At 37.6% G+C, this 18,193-nt stretch overlaps 1 protein-coding gene across 1 annotated transcript; it reads right to left on the bottom strand.

The window, feature by feature from the left end:
- Positions 1–5,594: 5,594 nt before the first annotated feature.
- On the bottom strand, positions 5,595–18,163 carry SPCS3 (signal peptidase complex subunit 3). The gene is made up of 5 exons (XM_009240473.4): positions 17,772–18,163; positions 15,729–15,802; positions 13,720–13,796; positions 10,599–10,714; positions 5,595–9,676 (listed from the first exon to the last, which is right to left on the bottom strand). Exons 1-5 carry the CDS (start codon positions 17,912–17,914, stop codon positions 9,544–9,546), a joined length of 543 nt encoding a protein of 180 aa, XP_009238748.2. The 5' UTR covers positions 17,915–18,163; the 3' UTR covers positions 5,595–9,543.
- Between the last annotated feature and the right edge of the window lie 30 nt (positions 18,164–18,193).

The following is an 18,193-nucleotide window of genomic DNA, read 5'->3' as shown; positions in this document are numbered from 1 at the left end:
AAAAAAAAATACACATGACTTTGCAAAGAGACTTTAATGTTTGTGTTCTGTTTAGGTCTGTGTCCTCAACTCCCCTACATTTCACAGAAATAACAAAAACCTGCTATGTACTCAAAATGCTGGGAGGTCCTTTCCCATACATATTTTTTTGCTCACAGCAATTCTAAAAGAAAGGTATTCTCATTCCCATGTTTCTGAGGAAGAAGCACAGTCTGTATGAAGGAGAGTTCAGGCTCTAGTGCAGGTGCCAGGCTTTGAATATTGGCTTTACCACTACCTACCATACTGACCTGGAGCAAGTTACTCACCTATCTTGATCTCAGCTTCTTTTTCTTTAAAATGAGAATGATAATAGTACCTACCTCATAGGGTTGTTGTGAGCACTGAGTTTAATATATGCAAAGCACACATAATAATGCCAGGCACAAACAATTAATATCAAACATAAGGCTTAGACAACTTACTCTAGTGGGCATTGCTTAGCCAATTTCACATTGCTAGAAAGTGGCCATACCAGAATCCAAACCCAGATATTGCTGACTTCAAAACTAAGACACTTTCTATTTCATAACACCGTAGAAGCTGGGAGAAAGGTTAAAAGAGCATTATTCAATGAAAGAAAAGCCTGATACATTTGATTATATTAAGAAGCTTGATTGATCAAAAGGAACCATAAAAAAATGAAAGTGTTAGCTAGAAGACTCAAACTGAGAGTATATAAAGAAATCCTACAAATCAATAAGACAAATAGAAAACGGGCAAAACTTGAACAGGCACCTTACAAAAGAAATCCGAATGAACAATAAACATGAACAGAAGTTTTTCATTTTAGCAAACAGAGAAATATAAGTTACAACCAAAATAAGATACCAATGGATATTCACCAGCTTGGCAAAAACTAAAGTCTGCAAACCCAAATTTAGGCAAAGAGAACTCACACTTGGAAAAACCACTCTGGGAAAGTTTGATAATATATAGTAAAGATGTTGACATGAATTCCACAAGAGTTAGGAATTTCCAATCTTAGGTGTGCATGCTAGAGCAGTGGTCTTCGATTAGGAGGAACATGGAACTTTGTGCATGGTGACAGAGAGCTGTATGGAAATCACCTCTGCTCTCATGCGTACTTCTAAAGTGATCTGGCTGGTAATGCGCCCAGGCTTGAGGTTCTTAACCTCCATCATCCTTTTCACAATAGAAAGCCTCACCTCATCCAGAATCTTGCTATGGTGCGTTGCCACAAGGCATCAAACCTTGGGGACAAAGAAACAATTTAATAATTCCCTTAATGAAAGCAATATAAATTATCCCCTCCCATATCTAATTCCATCTCATCAAGAGTTACGATTATCTATCACATTTCTAATATACTTTTTGTTTTGATCAACTGTGTACTATTGATAATTGCAGAATTAACTTACTCCAGAATAACTTTTAAACCCTTAGAACTTAGAATATTGGGGTCAGAGGAAATTGTAAAAGATAAATTTCAATTTACATGCACATTTTTGTTACAAAGAAATGTGGTAGAGTTATCAATAAAAGACTTGAAAATAGCACACCCTAGAGTATCACCCATTAGGACAAAATTTTGCTAGAGGCATGTAAATATAATTTGAAAAAGAAATGATAAGAACTTTGACCATTAAGGAAGAATTTGTTCATTAGAAAATGAATGACTGTATCAAATCATATAAATACCATATTCCACTGGATACATTTAGATACATTTTTAAAGTAATGCAAAAAAAAGTAACGTGCAGCTTGTACTTTAAAATGTTAATATTTGCAATGTGCCAAAAATCACATTCTATAACAAGATGAAAATTTTTCAGTATTTAAGAAAGTTTAAAAAAAATCTTTGATGTGCTATATAAGCAACAAAATGTGAAGATCCCTTTCCTAGAGAAACACATACACCAGGCTACCTGGACAAGAACATTCAGAGCACATGTCTGTCAAAAGAACAGGTAAATTAATTATGCCTATTCCAGATGCCTACTACGGATGACTATATTACAATGAATTACTGCCTAACAATGAAAATGAACTACACCTTCACACAAAAACATAAATGATTATCTTAAAGTTAATGCTGAGCCAAAGCAGCAAGACCAAAAATTCTTATGGTAAGATTACATTTATGTTCATAACCAAATCAAACTAAACTATATAGCTTAGGAATGTGTGATAGCTTATATTATGTTTCTAAGAATTCCCTCCTCCTTTCCTGTAAAAGTATTACTCAGTGCCATGTGACTTGTGCTCTTTCCCTATGGAATCTAGTTCCCCAACCCTTCAACTCCTTGGCTTTGCCATGTGACATGCTTGAGTTAATTAAAGGAGTAGACTGATGCTCATCACCTTCAATCAGAGGCTCCAAGAGTTTCCAACAGTTCTAACTGCCCTTTGGAATCCCAAAAGAAACTGTTCTCTCAATGTGGAATCTGGAATGAAGAGATGTGAGGAGTATATCCTAAGCCCCTATTGATGCAAGAAATACACATTTGTTTTTGTAAGCCACTGAGATGTTCCTATCGTCCATGATGGCAGTAAAGTTGATAGGATGCAACAGAGGTAGTAAAATTTTCAAGCAAGGCAAGAAAATGGCTAACACAAAAGTGAAGATAGCAGAAAGGTAACAGGCTGTGATCCAGAAGAAGTACAGGGAGGGAGGCATGGAGTAATAGTATTGTTCCAACTGCTTATCTGAGTAGTAGTTACAAAAGCACATGCTTTATATTATTCAGTAAACTATATGCAAATATCTCATAAACTTTTCCACATTTCCTTTTTTCCGTTACAAATGTAAAAAAAAAAAAGGTGAAAGACATTAATTCACAAGGACTTATGACTGTCCTTAGCCTAATACTTTTCAAATATAAATTACTCCATATACCTCCCTTTACCATTAATGTTAAACATTTGTCACTGAGATACTACTAGGAGATAACATTTTACAGTAAAAACCCAGTTCATTTATCCTCTGAAAATCTGTCATGGAATGTCCTGAAATGCCTACCTTACATGAGACAAAACACCTGTGTAAGCCAATATAACTAAAATTTATTAATCACACATTTTTTGCTTTTAATTCAATTTACTCAGCAAATATGTAGTGACTTGTAGTAAAATGAACAACATAGCCTTCTCGCTCATGAAACTGACAAACATGAAACATATATATGTATGTGTGTGTGTATTCCCAAGGGCAGCAAGAGCTATAAATGCTGCTGCAAAGTAAGGAAATAACGTTCCAGGAAAAAAGAAAATTAAGTACTGGATGATTAGGCTAGAGATTAGATCAAGTAACTCATGCCTGATAAGTGCTTTAAAATCTAACCCTTAACATCTAATATGCTCACCTTCAGAAAATCCTTAATGCACTACAGACAAGATACAAAAAAATAAATAAAATGTTGACTATAATAAACTGGTATTCCCTGCTGGGATATAACAGGGGCTGGTCAGCTTAAGCTGGTGAGCATAAGCAGAAAGTGATAGAATGACTATGTGAGAAAGAGTTATGCTTCCCATCCACCACACAGTTGTTTCTGAGAAGTGATTACCCAACTAAAGATTGTACTTCCCAGATGCCCCTTGCTTATCTGCACAGTGACGTGCAATTTGTTTTCACCCTTGGAATTCGAGTTGGCGGTGTGATACTCTGGGCGAAGCTAATTAAGCAGGTGGGCCTTCTCCACTCTTTTCCTCAACCCCAGACTGCCAACTTCAAGTGAAGTCTTGTCAACCCTGGGGTGGCAGTCACAAGCTGGAAGACACCTGGGTCCTTTAATCACACCATGTGGAAAGCTGCCTCAATACCCACATTGGTTCCTTGTAAAAACAAGAAACTTTTGTTTTCTTTTGAGATGGAGTCTCACTCTGCAGCCCAGGCTGGATGGAGTGCAGTGGCGCTATTTTGGCTCACTGCAACTTCCACCTCCCAGGTCCCGGTTCAAGCAATTCTCCTGCCCCAGCCTCCCCAGTAGGTGGGATTACAGGCACATGCCACCATGCCCAGCTAATCTTTGTATTTTTAGTAGATATGGGGTTTCACCATGTTGGCTAGGCTAGTCTTAACCCCTGACCTTGTAATCTGCCCCCCTCAGCCTCCCAAAGTGCTGGGATTACAGGCGTGAGCCACCGTGCCCAGCCAAACTTTTTCTTATGCTACCAAGTTTGATGTTACCTATCATAGCACTTGGTGTTATTTTAACTAACAGAATGTTTAATCAGACTTTCAAATGTTGAGATGAGAGCAAGAGTCAGGTAGCAATCAATCAATCTCTTAATCTCAATTAAGTGTGATTCCCAGTTAGACTTTTAGTCATCCTGGGTTGTCGGTGCACGTGCAGAGAATTAACAACATTTAGAGATTCTTAAAGCAGCAGCAGAGGCTGCAGCAGTTGGACAAGCCATGGACTTCTCAAGTAAATTTGAGCGAGACCCACACAACCTTGAGCAGACTTCTAAGATGAATTTGTTTCAGATTCCTCAGCGCATGTCAGAACCCACTTCCTCCCCACTCACATCTGTTAGATTCCTTCCCACCCTTTGTACTCAGTCACTAGGGAGCTTGCAGCCATTCCAAGCCACTCACAAGCAAGCGTAGGGCTTAGGAGCACAAACATGGTAGTTTGTAGAAGAAATGCACAGAGGCTTTGTCTCCAGTATAGTACTAATCAGTCCCTTTACTTCTCAACTCTTAGGTGCCTGTTTCCAACTATATTCAACAGATACACAAGTGGAATGTGTATAAATTATGCACATGAGAAGGGAATACTTCAAAGCTCCTTCAAGCTTGAGGTTTATTTGGATATAAAGGTAAACTTATTAAAGTGGTAAGTTTTCTTTTGGCCATGGCAACTCATTAATCAGGCAACAATTTACTGAACTCAGAATTCTTAACACTTCACTGGGAGAGAGGGAAAAGGACAAGAGACTATGAGGAAAAACGTTTAAAAGAGAAAGTTCTGGTATACACTTGCCCAGGTTGAGAGAAAACAAAGTAAAATGTAGCTGACCTCTTTTATCATTCCTGATAACATACACTTAGGTTAAAATCCCTTACCCTCTAAATGCAATGATTTTCTGTTGTTTTGAGGGAGTATTTCTGTTTTGATTGTCTGAATTCACTAGTAAATAAATGTTCCCTTAGTGAGCCAGACCAGCCAATGTGCCCAAGAAGCTGGTGGAGGATCAGCCAACACCCTTGCCTTTCAAAGAGTCAGCTATTTGTTTTAACCCATTTCTTCCTGAGCTATACTTTAAACATGCATCCTGAGATTTTTTTTTTCTTGATCAGGTCTATGGTAGGGTTTTCCACTGTTATTTTAAAGTAAAGCAATTTATGTATCAATCTCATCACTAGCCACTATCACTTGGCTCTCTTAGCAGAAGTCAGAAAGAACATAGGTCACGGCAATTAGAGCAAGAGCAGCATTTACCTTTACTGAACTGTCCAACTGACCTTGATAAGATCTAATGTCATTAGGAGCTCAAGAATGAAAAAAAAAAACAGCACTTACAAAGGAGGACAGTATTAATGACAAAGAATCCCCATGGTTTGGTCACATTAGAAACACAATGCCTTCTTTCTTCATCAATATTTATTGGGCGCCTATTATGTGCAAGGCACTATGCTAGGCGCTGGGGAAGATACAAAGATAAATCTGACAGACTGCCCTCAAAGAGCTTACAGTCTAGTAGAGGAGCATACAGTCTCTGGAGAAGATATTTTAAGTGTAACTAACCTCCCCCATCCCACCCCCACCAAAAAAAAACAAAAAACCTACTAGACTTGGTTTCTTCCATTTACTTTTAGTTTAGCAGCTTCACGTAAAAAGCATAAATCTGAAAGTCTTTTAAAATGCACACTTTTACTCGTAAACAAAATTCATTTTCATTAGAAAAAATGCTGAATATTTATTGCAATTAAGAAAAATCTTCGGCCGGGCATGGTGGCTCACACCTGTTATCCTAGCACTTTAGGAGGCCGAGGCAGGTGGATCACTGGAGGTCAGGAGTTCGAGACCAGTCTGGCCAACTTAGCGAAACCCCGTCTCTACTGAAAATACAAAAATTAGCCAGGCATGGTGGCGGGCGCCTGTAATCCCAGCTACTCCGGAGGCTGAGGCAGGAGAATCACTTGAACCTGGGGGGTGGAGGCTGCAGTGAGCCAAGATCGCGCCACTTCACTCTATCCTGGGCATAAGAGCAGATCTCCATCTCAGAAAAAAAAAAAAAAAAAAAAAGGAAAATAAAAATCCTCAAACATATGTTCAGTATTTTCATGAATTTTTTTATGAATGACTACATTGTGAAGTAAACAATTCCCCAAATTGCATCAAAAACATGCAACAACTTTTTGAAACATCTCTTTAAACTACTGAAATCACACATGTAACATATACAGGCTTCTCTCTGCTAAAAGCAAGGAAAGCTTTGAAATGAATATATGCTTGTTTGCTACCAATGTTCACAGCTTATGGTTTTTCCCCCATGAACCCACTTCATATCAATGCAAAGTATTATAAAATGATACCTCCATTGACATATACCCCACAGATCCAAAGCTCTAGATCTCTAAGCTTCAGATAAAAAAAAAATAGTGAAAAATGTTCATTATCAATTAATAGCTGGGCTTTAAGATTATCATCTTAGAGAAAAAGCCCAGCTTTTCATCTCTAAGATGAAATCTTCCAAAAGCCCATCTATCATCTCTAAGATGATAATCTTAAGGCCCAGCTATGAATTGGCTGACGAGATCCACCAAAGAACTGTAAAATAATTCCAGGAAAGGAAACTCAAAACCCACTTTCTTATTACACCCTTAGGAATTTCTGAGGTTTTTGTTATTTTCCTTTCAGAATAAAGAAACCAAATGTAATCAATTAGGGGAATAAAAAAACACTGATATCAATGTTTGTCTAGGTTAAACTGTTAGAGAAAGGGATATGTGAGCACATTTTTAAATTAATTCATTTCTAACCATAATTACTTTTAAATAAGTGTCTTGAAATTATTCTCTTTTCTCAGAATCATTTCTGGGCTCAGTTTTGTATAAGCCTGAAGCTTTGTGTCTTTGTAGAACATTTGTGTATACTCAGTTTTGTATAAGCCTGAAGCTTTGTGTCTTTGTAGAACATTATGAGACTTCTTTAAAACACTGAGACTAAAGCAAATGAACTGGTTATCAAACTGCACACAAGTCAATTTTTTAAATGTAGAAACTGCACCCAAAAATGAGTTCCTGAGACTGAGGCTCCTTATTCCCATGTTGGAGCATTCTTGTTCTGAGCAATTTCCCTTAGTCAAGCAAACAGAAAACTTTCTCCACATTGTACTAGTTGGGCATTTTTACTTCTCTTCCTCACCAAACTCCAAAAAAAGGCGGCTTGTCAAATAACTGTAATTCAAGTAAATTTCAACATTAATCGCTACCAGACTAACAGATCCACTCATCACAGAAGTATAATGAACTGTTAAACTGGTACCAGGTCTGGTTAAGACTGCAGGCTTATTGCACATACCTTCTTTAAAGGGGACACACCTGATTTTTAAGCTTTGACACCTGCACATTTTAAGTTTTCATGTCTAGTATTTGTACAAACTAAATGAGGTGAAATTTTCAGAGCGTAAAATCTAACAGAAATAAAGTAGATCAATATGAGTTATGTGTTAGACTTTCATTCATTTTCCTGTCTTCATATTACTAACGTGCTTTCTTGTTCAATCTCTTTGCTGAACAGATAAATTTTATAAACTTGTGCGGTGTAAAAGGATCGCCATTAAAGTTAACTAGTCCAACTCTGTCATTTTACAGATAAAGAAACCAAGACCCTGAAAAGTTTAATGAAAAAGCTGGGAGCCAAGCAGTTTAGCATTCAGGTACCTTTGACCTTTCTGCTGGTTTGAAAAACCCATACCCACAGGCTTTTGCATGAACTATACAACTCCATATAACAGATGTTAAAATTAATGTAATTAAATAGTGATGTATTTCACATAAGGTAAATATAACAAATGTTTGTAATTTAAACTATTCTTAGAAAATATTAGCCCTTTTGGGTCACTGTTAATAGTGTAACTACAGTGTTTGGTCTTGCTTTTCTAAGGGTAACTGATTGCAGTTGCTACTTTGAGGATGTTTATTTGTCCACTGCAGAAAAAAAAAATCATGTTAAATACGATCATGTATTCAATCATGTATTATGTACTGAATTTCTAAGTTATTTTTACATACATGTAGATTTCCTTATGCTTTTAATATAAGTGAAATGAATTTATTCAGAGAATAAAATATTACCTCGATATAAGTTGTTGGCAGCTTGAAAATTAGTCACTTCCATATAAAATGGGAAACCTTTTCTAGAATAGAAAGGGTGTCCAGGGTAACAAAAATATCAGGAAGGTTTTAAGTGAAATTTGATTAGTCTGCAATCTGAGGTATAAGAGAAAGGATGAGCTCAGAAGATTAGAAGATCTGAGTTCAAGTTTTAACTCCACTCCTTGCTGGCTAGGTAACAATGGAGCAATTCAATAAACTTCTGGGTTTCAGTTTCTTATCTGCAAAGAGCTAACACTTATACTACTTACCTCATTAGATTATTGAGGATGACATACACTAAAGTATATGAGTGGTTTGTAAATGGAAAGCATACCACAATTATTATTATCCCAATAATTATTAAAATATAGACCTACAAAAAGTAGTAAATAATTCACTTAGTGACAGTAGGCATGCTCACTAGAAGAAACGTAACTCAGAGGGTAAACCATGCAAACATTTTAACTTTCAATGGCAATGCTAAAAAAAAAGTACAAAGCTACACAGGAACGTTTTTAGAGAAAGCACTGAAGACACACATTTTGTTGACCTAAAAGATTTAGAAATGAATTAGAATAATTTACATCATATAAAGAGGTATTTAGTCCTTAAGTGGAGAAAGTTGCTAGTCACATGTAAGAAAAACAAGTATTATGGGCCTTCCTAAGACAAGTGGAATAAAATTCCATCACTTTTGGCTTTTTTATAAACCAGACTTCTAACAAATAACCATATTAATTTTCCAGTAATCAAACATATCCTAAAAGAGGAAAAAGAGAATGTCTACTTTTAAATCACATCCAACGTGAACTTGCGTGAATGCAAGGCATAAAATACAGAGTTATTATGACTCTACAGGCACCTGAAAGTTTTAACTACCTTTCATGCTCACTTTATATTCCATAAAGAATAATGGAAATACAGGGAATACTTCAAATATGTATTTTTTACAAATCTGTTTTATGTAGTTCTTATTCTTGTAAGATAATATTCCACTGTGGCAGCCTTGTTTTTTTGTTTTGTTTGTAATATTAAGTAGCCCATTAACCTTTCCCTTCAAACAGGCCTTTTGATGTTAGTTCTTATACCAAAAAAAAAAAAAAAACCAAAAACCAAAAAACAAACCAACAATAAATGAAGATGTAAGGGAAGAGATTAATGAGATACAATTCATTAAGTATAAAAATATGTTGTTTCAAATTCAGAATAATTTAATAACTCTTCGTTATTTCATATGTATCTGGAAATGGGACAGATACGTGTCCTGATCCTGTCACAAGAGGTAGAATTCCAGCATTTGGTACGACGTTCCAAGACAGGGTCAAAGTGACATTCCTGTTTCCCCTATAAAAAGATTATAAACACAAGTCATCAGAAACACTAGTAGTTCAAAAAAAATTTTTAAGACAAACACTAAGATGCCAAATACTTTATTTATAACCATCTATTCCTAACAAAAATCCTAATATGTTAATCTGCAAAAAGAACTATTTTCTCATGTCACTTAAAATCCAAGGACAATGCTAGAAGACAGGGGCACTACATTTACTGATATCCCAGGATGGCCCATCTAAACTCACAGCTGCAGTTAATAGAACTATCAACCAACAAGTTTAAATGATTAAAACAGTAAATGTAAAAAGAGATGAGCTAAGAATCAGAGCAATGATTTGAAGCCTAACTCTGTCAATTATCTAGATGGACAAACCTTAACAAAAGTCTCACGTTCTGAAACTTTCATTGCAAATACAGACATTTGGCTTGGTCAAAATAGCTTTCTTCTAAAATTATTTCCAATGTTTATCACTAGAGTCTAAGAGGTAAAAATAACCTGAGAGATCAATCACTCTGAGTAAACTGAGCTTTAGAGAAGTCACGTTTGGAGAACCAATACTACTTCTTTTAACTATTATCAACTCCTAGACCCAACATGCTGCTTCTTAGGTTTCCTGACTCACACTCAGAAAGGAGCCCTTTAATTTGACAACCACAGCCCTACCACATCTGAACAAGCCCGTATTCCTTGTACAGGCTTAGGATAGAAGCTTTATTAGTTTGAATATGACATTTCACAAACTGCAAGAGAATTGCTTATCTTAGATCTCACTTTGCATTTCCACCCAATCTTTCAGTTCAGATATGCATAAATACTTCTTCCCCAATTTTTCTCCTTTTACTCTCAAGTATTTTTCTTTAAAATAAAAATACATCTTTCTCTCTTTTTCACCTCCTATTAAATGTAAAAAAATGACCAAGAATTGCTCACTTGAGACCATTTCCATCGTCAAAGAAAAAATATTTTGTTTTCATATCTTTCAGCAGCAGCTTCGGATTATCACCTCTCAAAACAATCTTGTCCCATAGGACAACTTGGTTCAGAGCCTATATTAAAATGAAAATTAATTAGATAACTCATCAGAAATACCATCTTATTACTTCAAATTAAAAGTATTAGTAAGCAAATAGTTTGACATGTTAATGAAGTCAACTTTGAGGAACTTGCTGAAATCTTAATGCATACAAATGATAGCAAAGAGAGAGATACAAAAAAGGGGCCAATTTTTCTCGGAGAGAAGAATGATAATTCCCTGAAGGAATTCATTCCTTCTGCTAACTCAACTGTATTACTTAGGCCCTTCATAACTTAATGCAAGGTTTTTGATCTATAAGATCTCCAAAAAGTGAGGCCTTTGGACGAACAGATGAATTAAATCCCTAGAAGGGAAGTATTCTTTTAAATCACTTTTCCCTATAAAATTTCTAAGACCCTCCAGCTCAGCATGGATCCTAAATGGTGCCAGGAAAACAGACAGAGCCAATCCCTGGTTCCATCACACTGCTAATACAGGTTACTGCTGATTAATCATGTCATGAAAATTTATAAGAAATCTTCTCCAAGATTTCTTTACAAAATCTTGAAGAAATCGCTAAAGAAATGAAGCCTTTTAAAGATCTTTTTTCCCTTTAATTAAAAAAATACATGCATCGTTGTCTCATCAAGGCAAAATTCTAGAGGTCAGACAATTCTTTTAAGCTACTCCTTCAACATATTACAAATAAGTCCCATTTAGAAAATTAAAAGTATGAAATGGAAATAAAAAAAATTTGTGGCCACTACAAATCCCAAGGAATTTGTTCTTATTAAGTTAGCATCTACTCGCTTTTAAGGCCAATTACTCAGTGTATGATGACTACATTAACTAAAAAGAAATGTAGAGCAGTTCTTTCTTTCTTTTTTTTTTTTTTTTTTTTGTTTTTGGAGATAGAGTCTTGCTCTGTCACCCAGGCTGGAGTACAATGGCACAATCTCAGCTCACTGCAACCTCCACCTCCCAGGTTCATGCGATTCTCCTGCCTCAGCCTCCCGAGTAGCTGGGATTACAGGCGTGCACCACCATGCCCGGCTAATTTTTTGTATTTTTAGTAGAGATGGGGTTTCACCATGTTGGCCAGGCTGGTCTGGAACTCCTGACCTCAGGTGGTCCACCTGCCTCAGCCTCCCAAAGTGCTGGGATTACAGGTGTGAGCCACTGTGCCCGGCCTGAACTAGTTTTTTAAATCACAAATTATAATTCATAATACGTTTTATAATTAAAAGCTATTAAACCATTATATCAAAACCTATTAAAACTATTAGTTTATGACTGAAAGTTATTAGCATGGTGGTGGGTGCCTGTAATCCCAGCTACTTGGGGGGCTGAGGCAGGGGAATCACTTGAACCCAGGATGCGGAGGTTGCAGTGAGCTGAGATCGTACTACTGTACTCCAGCCTGGACAACAAGAGTGAAACTCTGTGTTAAAAATAAATAAATAAAAAAACAAAAACAACAACAACAAAAAAAACAGTTCAACCACTCAGATACTCAGATTAATGAATCCCACGCAACCCCAAAACAAAGGCAAATTGTTCTCAATAGGTAGGGATATTAATTAATTGTAGCTATATGGCTTAATAAGACTACCAAAACACCTCGCACCAAGTTTTGGGTTTTTTTTGTTTTTTTAAAAAAAGAAAGGTATCTGGTACTAAGATGGTTTTTAAAATAATCTCAGAAGGTTCAAAAATTATTAACAATCTTTACAGCTTTGGATTATATATCTTCATAATGAGAATTATAATCACAGGTCTCAAATTTTGTTGATTCAAGTAAGTCACCATGCAGCTCTCTAATTGTAGCTGTGGAGAGAGAATATTTTAGCTTAAAGAGTAAACAACAGCCGGGTGCAGTGGCTCAGGCCTGTAATCCTAGCACTTTGAGAGGACGAGGCATGCGGATGACCTGAGGTTAGGAGTTCGAGACCAGCCTGGCCAACATGGTGAAACCCTGTCTCTACTAAAAATACAAAAATTAGCTGGGAATGGTGGCAGGCACCTGTAATCCCAGCTACTTGGGAGGCTGAAGCAGGAGAACTGCTTGAATCTAGGAGGCAAAGGTTGCAGTGAGCTGAGATCAACAGCGCTACTGCACTCCAGCCCGGGCTACAAGAGCGAGACTCTGTCTCAAAAAAAAAAAGGAAACAGCTGAGTGGTGGCAATACTACCGGCTACCCGCTCCATTTCCTAGTTGATAGTTCAGCAATATCTTTCTGATCTTACTATTGAAAGTGGTCTCCAACAGTTTTTGGATCACAAATCCTCAAAATATGTGTTGTTATAAATTATGTAGGTAATACATATGCACTATTGTTAATTAATATCATTGACAGTGTCTCAAGCCAACTTATCAGATCTATCTAGGTTGTGTGTTTTTTTTATCCTTCAGTGTGACACAGCAGCTCAGAAGAGGAATACAAGTATGAGCTCCACCATTTTCCTACTGTTTATATATGTATGGATTATTAGCATTATCTTCAATCTGTGATTTCTTTGCAGAAATCTTTTTAAGCCACTTTTCCATTTTGAAAGGATTGGCTAAAATTTGATAATATAATCCACTTATGTATTGCATATACTGCAATATTTTGCAACATGCTGAAAGCAAATGAATAAATACTAGGTAGCATGGTGAACTTCTTGACCTACAGAATTCCTCCTTTCCTCCAGAATATCTGCATATTGTAGAAGGCACGTGCCCATCTATCTGAATATGAACTCAAGGGCTGAATATGAGCATTAACATCAGTTCACATAGCAAGTCTCCATTCTGGAGACCCCAATGCTAGAGAGCTAAATAGAACAAACAGAAAACAAACAAACAACAACAACAACAATAACAACAAAAAGGCTCCCAAAAGAGCAAACGTTTTCATAACAGAGCTACCTCCACAGGCTTGTGATTTTTTGCTAGGTAACTCAGGTCAGGTATTTTAAATATATAAAAATGTGTATTCTTTCATAAAGAATAAGACTTTAGCTATTAAAATACTTCTAATTAGATATACTTACATTATTTTTTGTTGAATATTCTGCTGATAAATAAAGAAACAACTGCTTAACATTCCAATCAAATATATTCTCTAGATGTAAGTAAATTAAGGAAAATATAAATTTATGAGCAGTATTTATCACTTTTAAATAGATCTTAATTATTCTTAGGTTATTTATCCATAACAGTAATACTAAAGTAGAAAAGAGAGAGGCGGCCCAGAAACATAATGTGCCACTAATTTAATGAAAATATGCAGAAGATAAATACATTGTGAAATCCAGCTTATTCCAAAACAAAAAAAATGTCAGTATGAGATTACTGGCATCCTCCCATACTCCTCCAAGGATTACCAGCTGAGATACTTTGACTAGTAAGAAAAGAACAAATCCAAAATTTGGTTTTCTGTAACATCAACTAAATTAAAAGAAAAAAGAGGACTTGATATTTCAAGCAAATACAATTCCACTGGAGCTGTAAAGTATAAACAATCACCACTATTTAAATTTAACAATATGCAAACATAAACAAGGCTCAATAATTAACCAAGTATAATAAATCGTACATGTCACTTTTGGTCACATGCAAGTAGACATTAAAATGTCTCTCAAAGATGCAAATGACACCAATGTGGCTCAATTCAGTTTCCCAAAGAGGACAAGAACTTCACCAGAATTAACAAGACTGGTGCCAATACCAAGAAATAAGCGGAGTTAATATTTGGATTTTTAAGTATTACGTTAATTGTTAACTCATTTTACTATATGAGTTTCCATACTGGTAGTAACACATTTGTTACATTCCATTATTAATTATGTATAACCACTAAGAATCACTCTTTTAGAACTAAGTCTAGGACTGCTGTTTACAAGAACAGGTACAATTTCAAGTAGTAGTAGCAGCAGCGTTAAGAAAATCTGAAGAAACTACAAATAATGAGATTGGTAATATATAAATACCATAGATACCAGGAAATCTCACTATAATTCTCTGGATACACAAAATTACTACTCTCACAGTAGACCTAAATTCCCTTGAGTAGATTTTTAAAAATTACACAAAGACTTAAAGATACACATGAAATTCAGCATAAGACTCTTCCAATGGTACACTCTATTTCCTAAAAAGGTACCTACAGAATTAATTCTTAGCCTATTTCTAAATCCAATAATTATCAAAACTAAAGCTAAAAGTAAATTTCATGGTCATAGAAAGGTAAATTAGATAAATTCCCCAAGTATATGATCAGCTTTAACTGTTCAGACAGGTACTTTCACACAAGTTCAGATTGTTCAATCTCCACAACCATTTAAATCATGGGGTATTAAAAAGGCATATGAGATCAGGCTAGAAATGGCAGAGATTGCCAAGATATTAACCTAAGAAAGACCGTAAAAAAGACTAGCCTGGCCAAAATGATCAGAGTTGTCAAAAGATAGAAACTCAATGTCAAGAGAAAATATTTAAATATCACCACCAAAGAAACTCTTATAATTGTTAATATTTTCTGACTTTTATGAAAGTCCTTATAAAAAGAGTTATGACGGCAAAAAGCAACCACAGATTACCAATAATTTTGATATGACCTTTTCAAATCATAACACACGTAATTCACTTTTTAAACATGTTTCTGTCTGCTATAATAAAATATGGATATATTATTTGAAATTGTACATGAAATATTCGTAGGCAGGCTGAGCATTGGTAATATTTTTCCTTCTTATCCAAATGATCTAATTTTATTTTTTCTTTCTAAAATACAGATTCAAACTTTCTTATGTAGCTTTCAATCAATTTAATGTTTCGGTTAAGAATTTAAAGTATGTTCACACAACTACTCATGAATCTATGAGGTTTTCTCCAAGTGTGATGGGGAGGTATTAACATTTATTTTACTGATGAAAAAGGCGGAATTTCCAAGGTTTCGCTGATTCAATGACATAGTCACACTGTCTCCCAAATCATTAAACAACACATATCTCATTATAAAACTATAGAAAACGCAATGAAATATTTTCTTAAAGGATATCAGCAGTTATATCAAATGTGATAAATCCCAGATCACTTCTTTCTCTAGGTCCAGTGAAATCTTCTACATTTTTTCTAGGAATAAAGATAAAAGTTTTACCATCCTTCCAACAGAACATATACAATACACGTAACTTCTTAAAGAGAAAGAATACAGTTGTGTGCACAGGTGAAACAGCAATCCCACAAAGAAACGAGTAAACACCAGAGAAACCTGGAGAAACATTCTAATCCAATATGAAAGTAGGTCTTCAGCTAACTGCATATACCTCAAGAGAATCCCTAACAAAACTCAGAAGGGGATAAAAAACTTCTAAAAAGAATAGTAAATACTTGATGTAAAGCAATTTTGCAGAATGGGGAGAAGAAAGCTACACATGACTACAAGGTGATACGAATACTAACAGATGGCATATTAAAGGATGATACAGTAATCACCCCCTTATCCGAGGTTTCACTTTCCGGTTTCAATTATCCGCGGTCAACCCGGTGTGAAAACACGTGAGTCCAGTAAAATAAGTTATTTTGAGAGAAAGGGAAAGAGATCATATTTACATAACTTTTATTATAGTATATTGTTCCAGTTGTTCTATTATGTTACTGTTAATCTCTTATTGTGCTTAATTTGTAAGTTTTATCATAGGTAGGTACGTATGTACGGTATAGGAAAAAACCAAGTATATATAGGTTTTGGTGCTATCCGTGGTTTCAGCCATCCACTGGGGGTCTTGGAACGTATACCTACCCCATTAAGGGGATACTACTGTAACCAGCTGCTATTTACTGTTTACTGCGGGTCAGACCCACTGGCAATATTTTTCACATTTCAAATAATTCTCACAACCTACCAATTAGGTATTACTTCCATCTTAAACAAAAAGAAATTAAGGCCCAGAATGGTAAGAAACTTGCTCAAGACAACAACAGCTAACATCTGCTCAGTGTTTAATATGCACCAAGCTCTTCTAACCCTCATAGGGCTGACAATGGCAGTGCTGATTTCCACCCCAGTTCTATTCGAACAATATCTAACAAACATCAGTACAGTAATTAAAAAAAAAAAAAAAAGGTCGGGGGAGAAGGCTCGCTATTTGATGACTGGCTTCTTGGCAATTCTGACAAAGAAATAAACTAAGGTTAAAGAACCTGTTGGAAGATGGAATAGAGTAGAAGGGTAAGAGAACAAGAGAGGGGGTAAAAATACGACGATTAAAGACAAAAGTGCCAGAGAATAAAATCAAGGACAAAATAGGCAATAGCGAAATGGCACTGTCATTTCGAACTGCATTTTTTTTGGCGTTTTCGCAGACTTCCTCAAGTGGTTGGCAAAAAAAAAAAAAAAGAGAGAGAGAAAGAAAGAAACCCAAAGAAACAAAAATCTCGCTGTATCAGAAGGCTAAGATGCTTAATTCTCTCAGTGCCCAACATCTCTGGCCAACTTCAAAGCAGCTCCAACTGTTTACTGCCTTCTGAAGGCACAAAGGCAACAACTGTAAAGGGAATGTCAAACAGGGCAAACTCGGGTGATGAATGACACAAAGACAACCCCATCCTGTGGCCTCCAGAGCCGCAGAGCCGCCAGGAAACCCCACGGAAGCCCGACCCAGAGTGCGGCGGCAGCGCCTGGAGGGCCTCGCATGCGGACCACGAGCGGCACCGGACGCGCGGGAGGCGCCAGCCCAGGCGGGCGGCGGCGCCGGCTCTGCTGTTGTGTTGCTCCCTCATTGGCCAGGCGTGGGTGGAGGGAAGTGAGGAACAGGAAGCAAGCGGAGGCACCGACCTGAGGAACGCTCAAAATTAAAATTTAAGAGCAAGCCCGGGAATTTACGGTGGAGGGGTGCAAGTTTCGAGGGGACGCCGGAAAAGCCTGCGACGTCCACCCCTGACGACCGCCCTCGGGGGCGAACTGCCGCTCAGGAGGTCGATCCGGACGCCCTGCCCGCGGCCCCGGCACGGCAGCCCCGGCGCGGCGGCCCGGCTTCGGCTTCCACCCCAGCTCCGTCCCGGCGTCCTGCACCGCCAGCCCGGCCTCGGCCGCACTCACAGCATGATCCGCGAGACGTGCAGCCGCACCGGGACGCTCCTGTCTTTGAAGGCGGTGGTGATGAAGCAGCCGAAGGTGAGCGCCGCCATCACGCTCAGCGAGAAGGCGAACAGCGAGTTCGCCCTCGACAGCACCGTGTTCATCGCGACCGTCTCCCACGAGTCCCGACTCCACACGCACACCCAGGCTCCCGTTCCGGCGGCGGACCGGCTCCCTGCGATCCGCGCCGTCTGCGGTGCGCGCGATCCGGGAGCGCGCGCCGCCGCGGCCCCGCCTCCTTTCCGGTCCTCCGACGCGAGCGCGCGCGCGCCCGCTTCCCGAAGCACACCCACAGCGCGCACGGGACCGCGCGGAAAGGGAGAGACCCAGCCGCGGGCCCGCCCCTCCGTCGCGGCCTAACGCAGCCACCAATCAGCGACGAG

Source organism: Pongo abelii, chromosome 3 (assembly GCF_028885655.2).
Source record: "Pongo abelii isolate AG06213 chromosome 3, NHGRI_mPonAbe1-v2.0_pri, whole genome shotgun sequence".
In the NCBI taxonomy this organism is placed as follows: domain Eukaryota; kingdom Metazoa; phylum Chordata; class Mammalia; order Primates; family Hominidae; genus Pongo; species Pongo abelii.
Note: the sequence above shows the minus strand (reverse complement) of the source record. Positions and strands in the feature narration are given on the sequence as shown.

What these genes read in the sequence shown, in the direction of transcription:
- SPCS3 (XM_009240473.4), bottom strand. Translation starts at nt 17,914, where the DNA reads ATGAACACGGTGCTGTCGAGGGCGAACTCGCTGTTCGCCTTCTCGCTG. An exon ending in AATATTCAACAAAAAATAAT is followed by an intron (nt 10,715 to 13,719) that starts GTAAGTATATCT and finishes ATTTTAATATAG; the next exon opens with GCTCTGAACCAAGTTGTCCT. An exon ending in GACGATGGAAATGGTCTCAA is followed by an intron (nt 9,677 to 10,598) that starts GTGAGCAATTCT and finishes ATCTTTTTATAG; the next exon opens with GGGAAACAGGAATGTCACTT.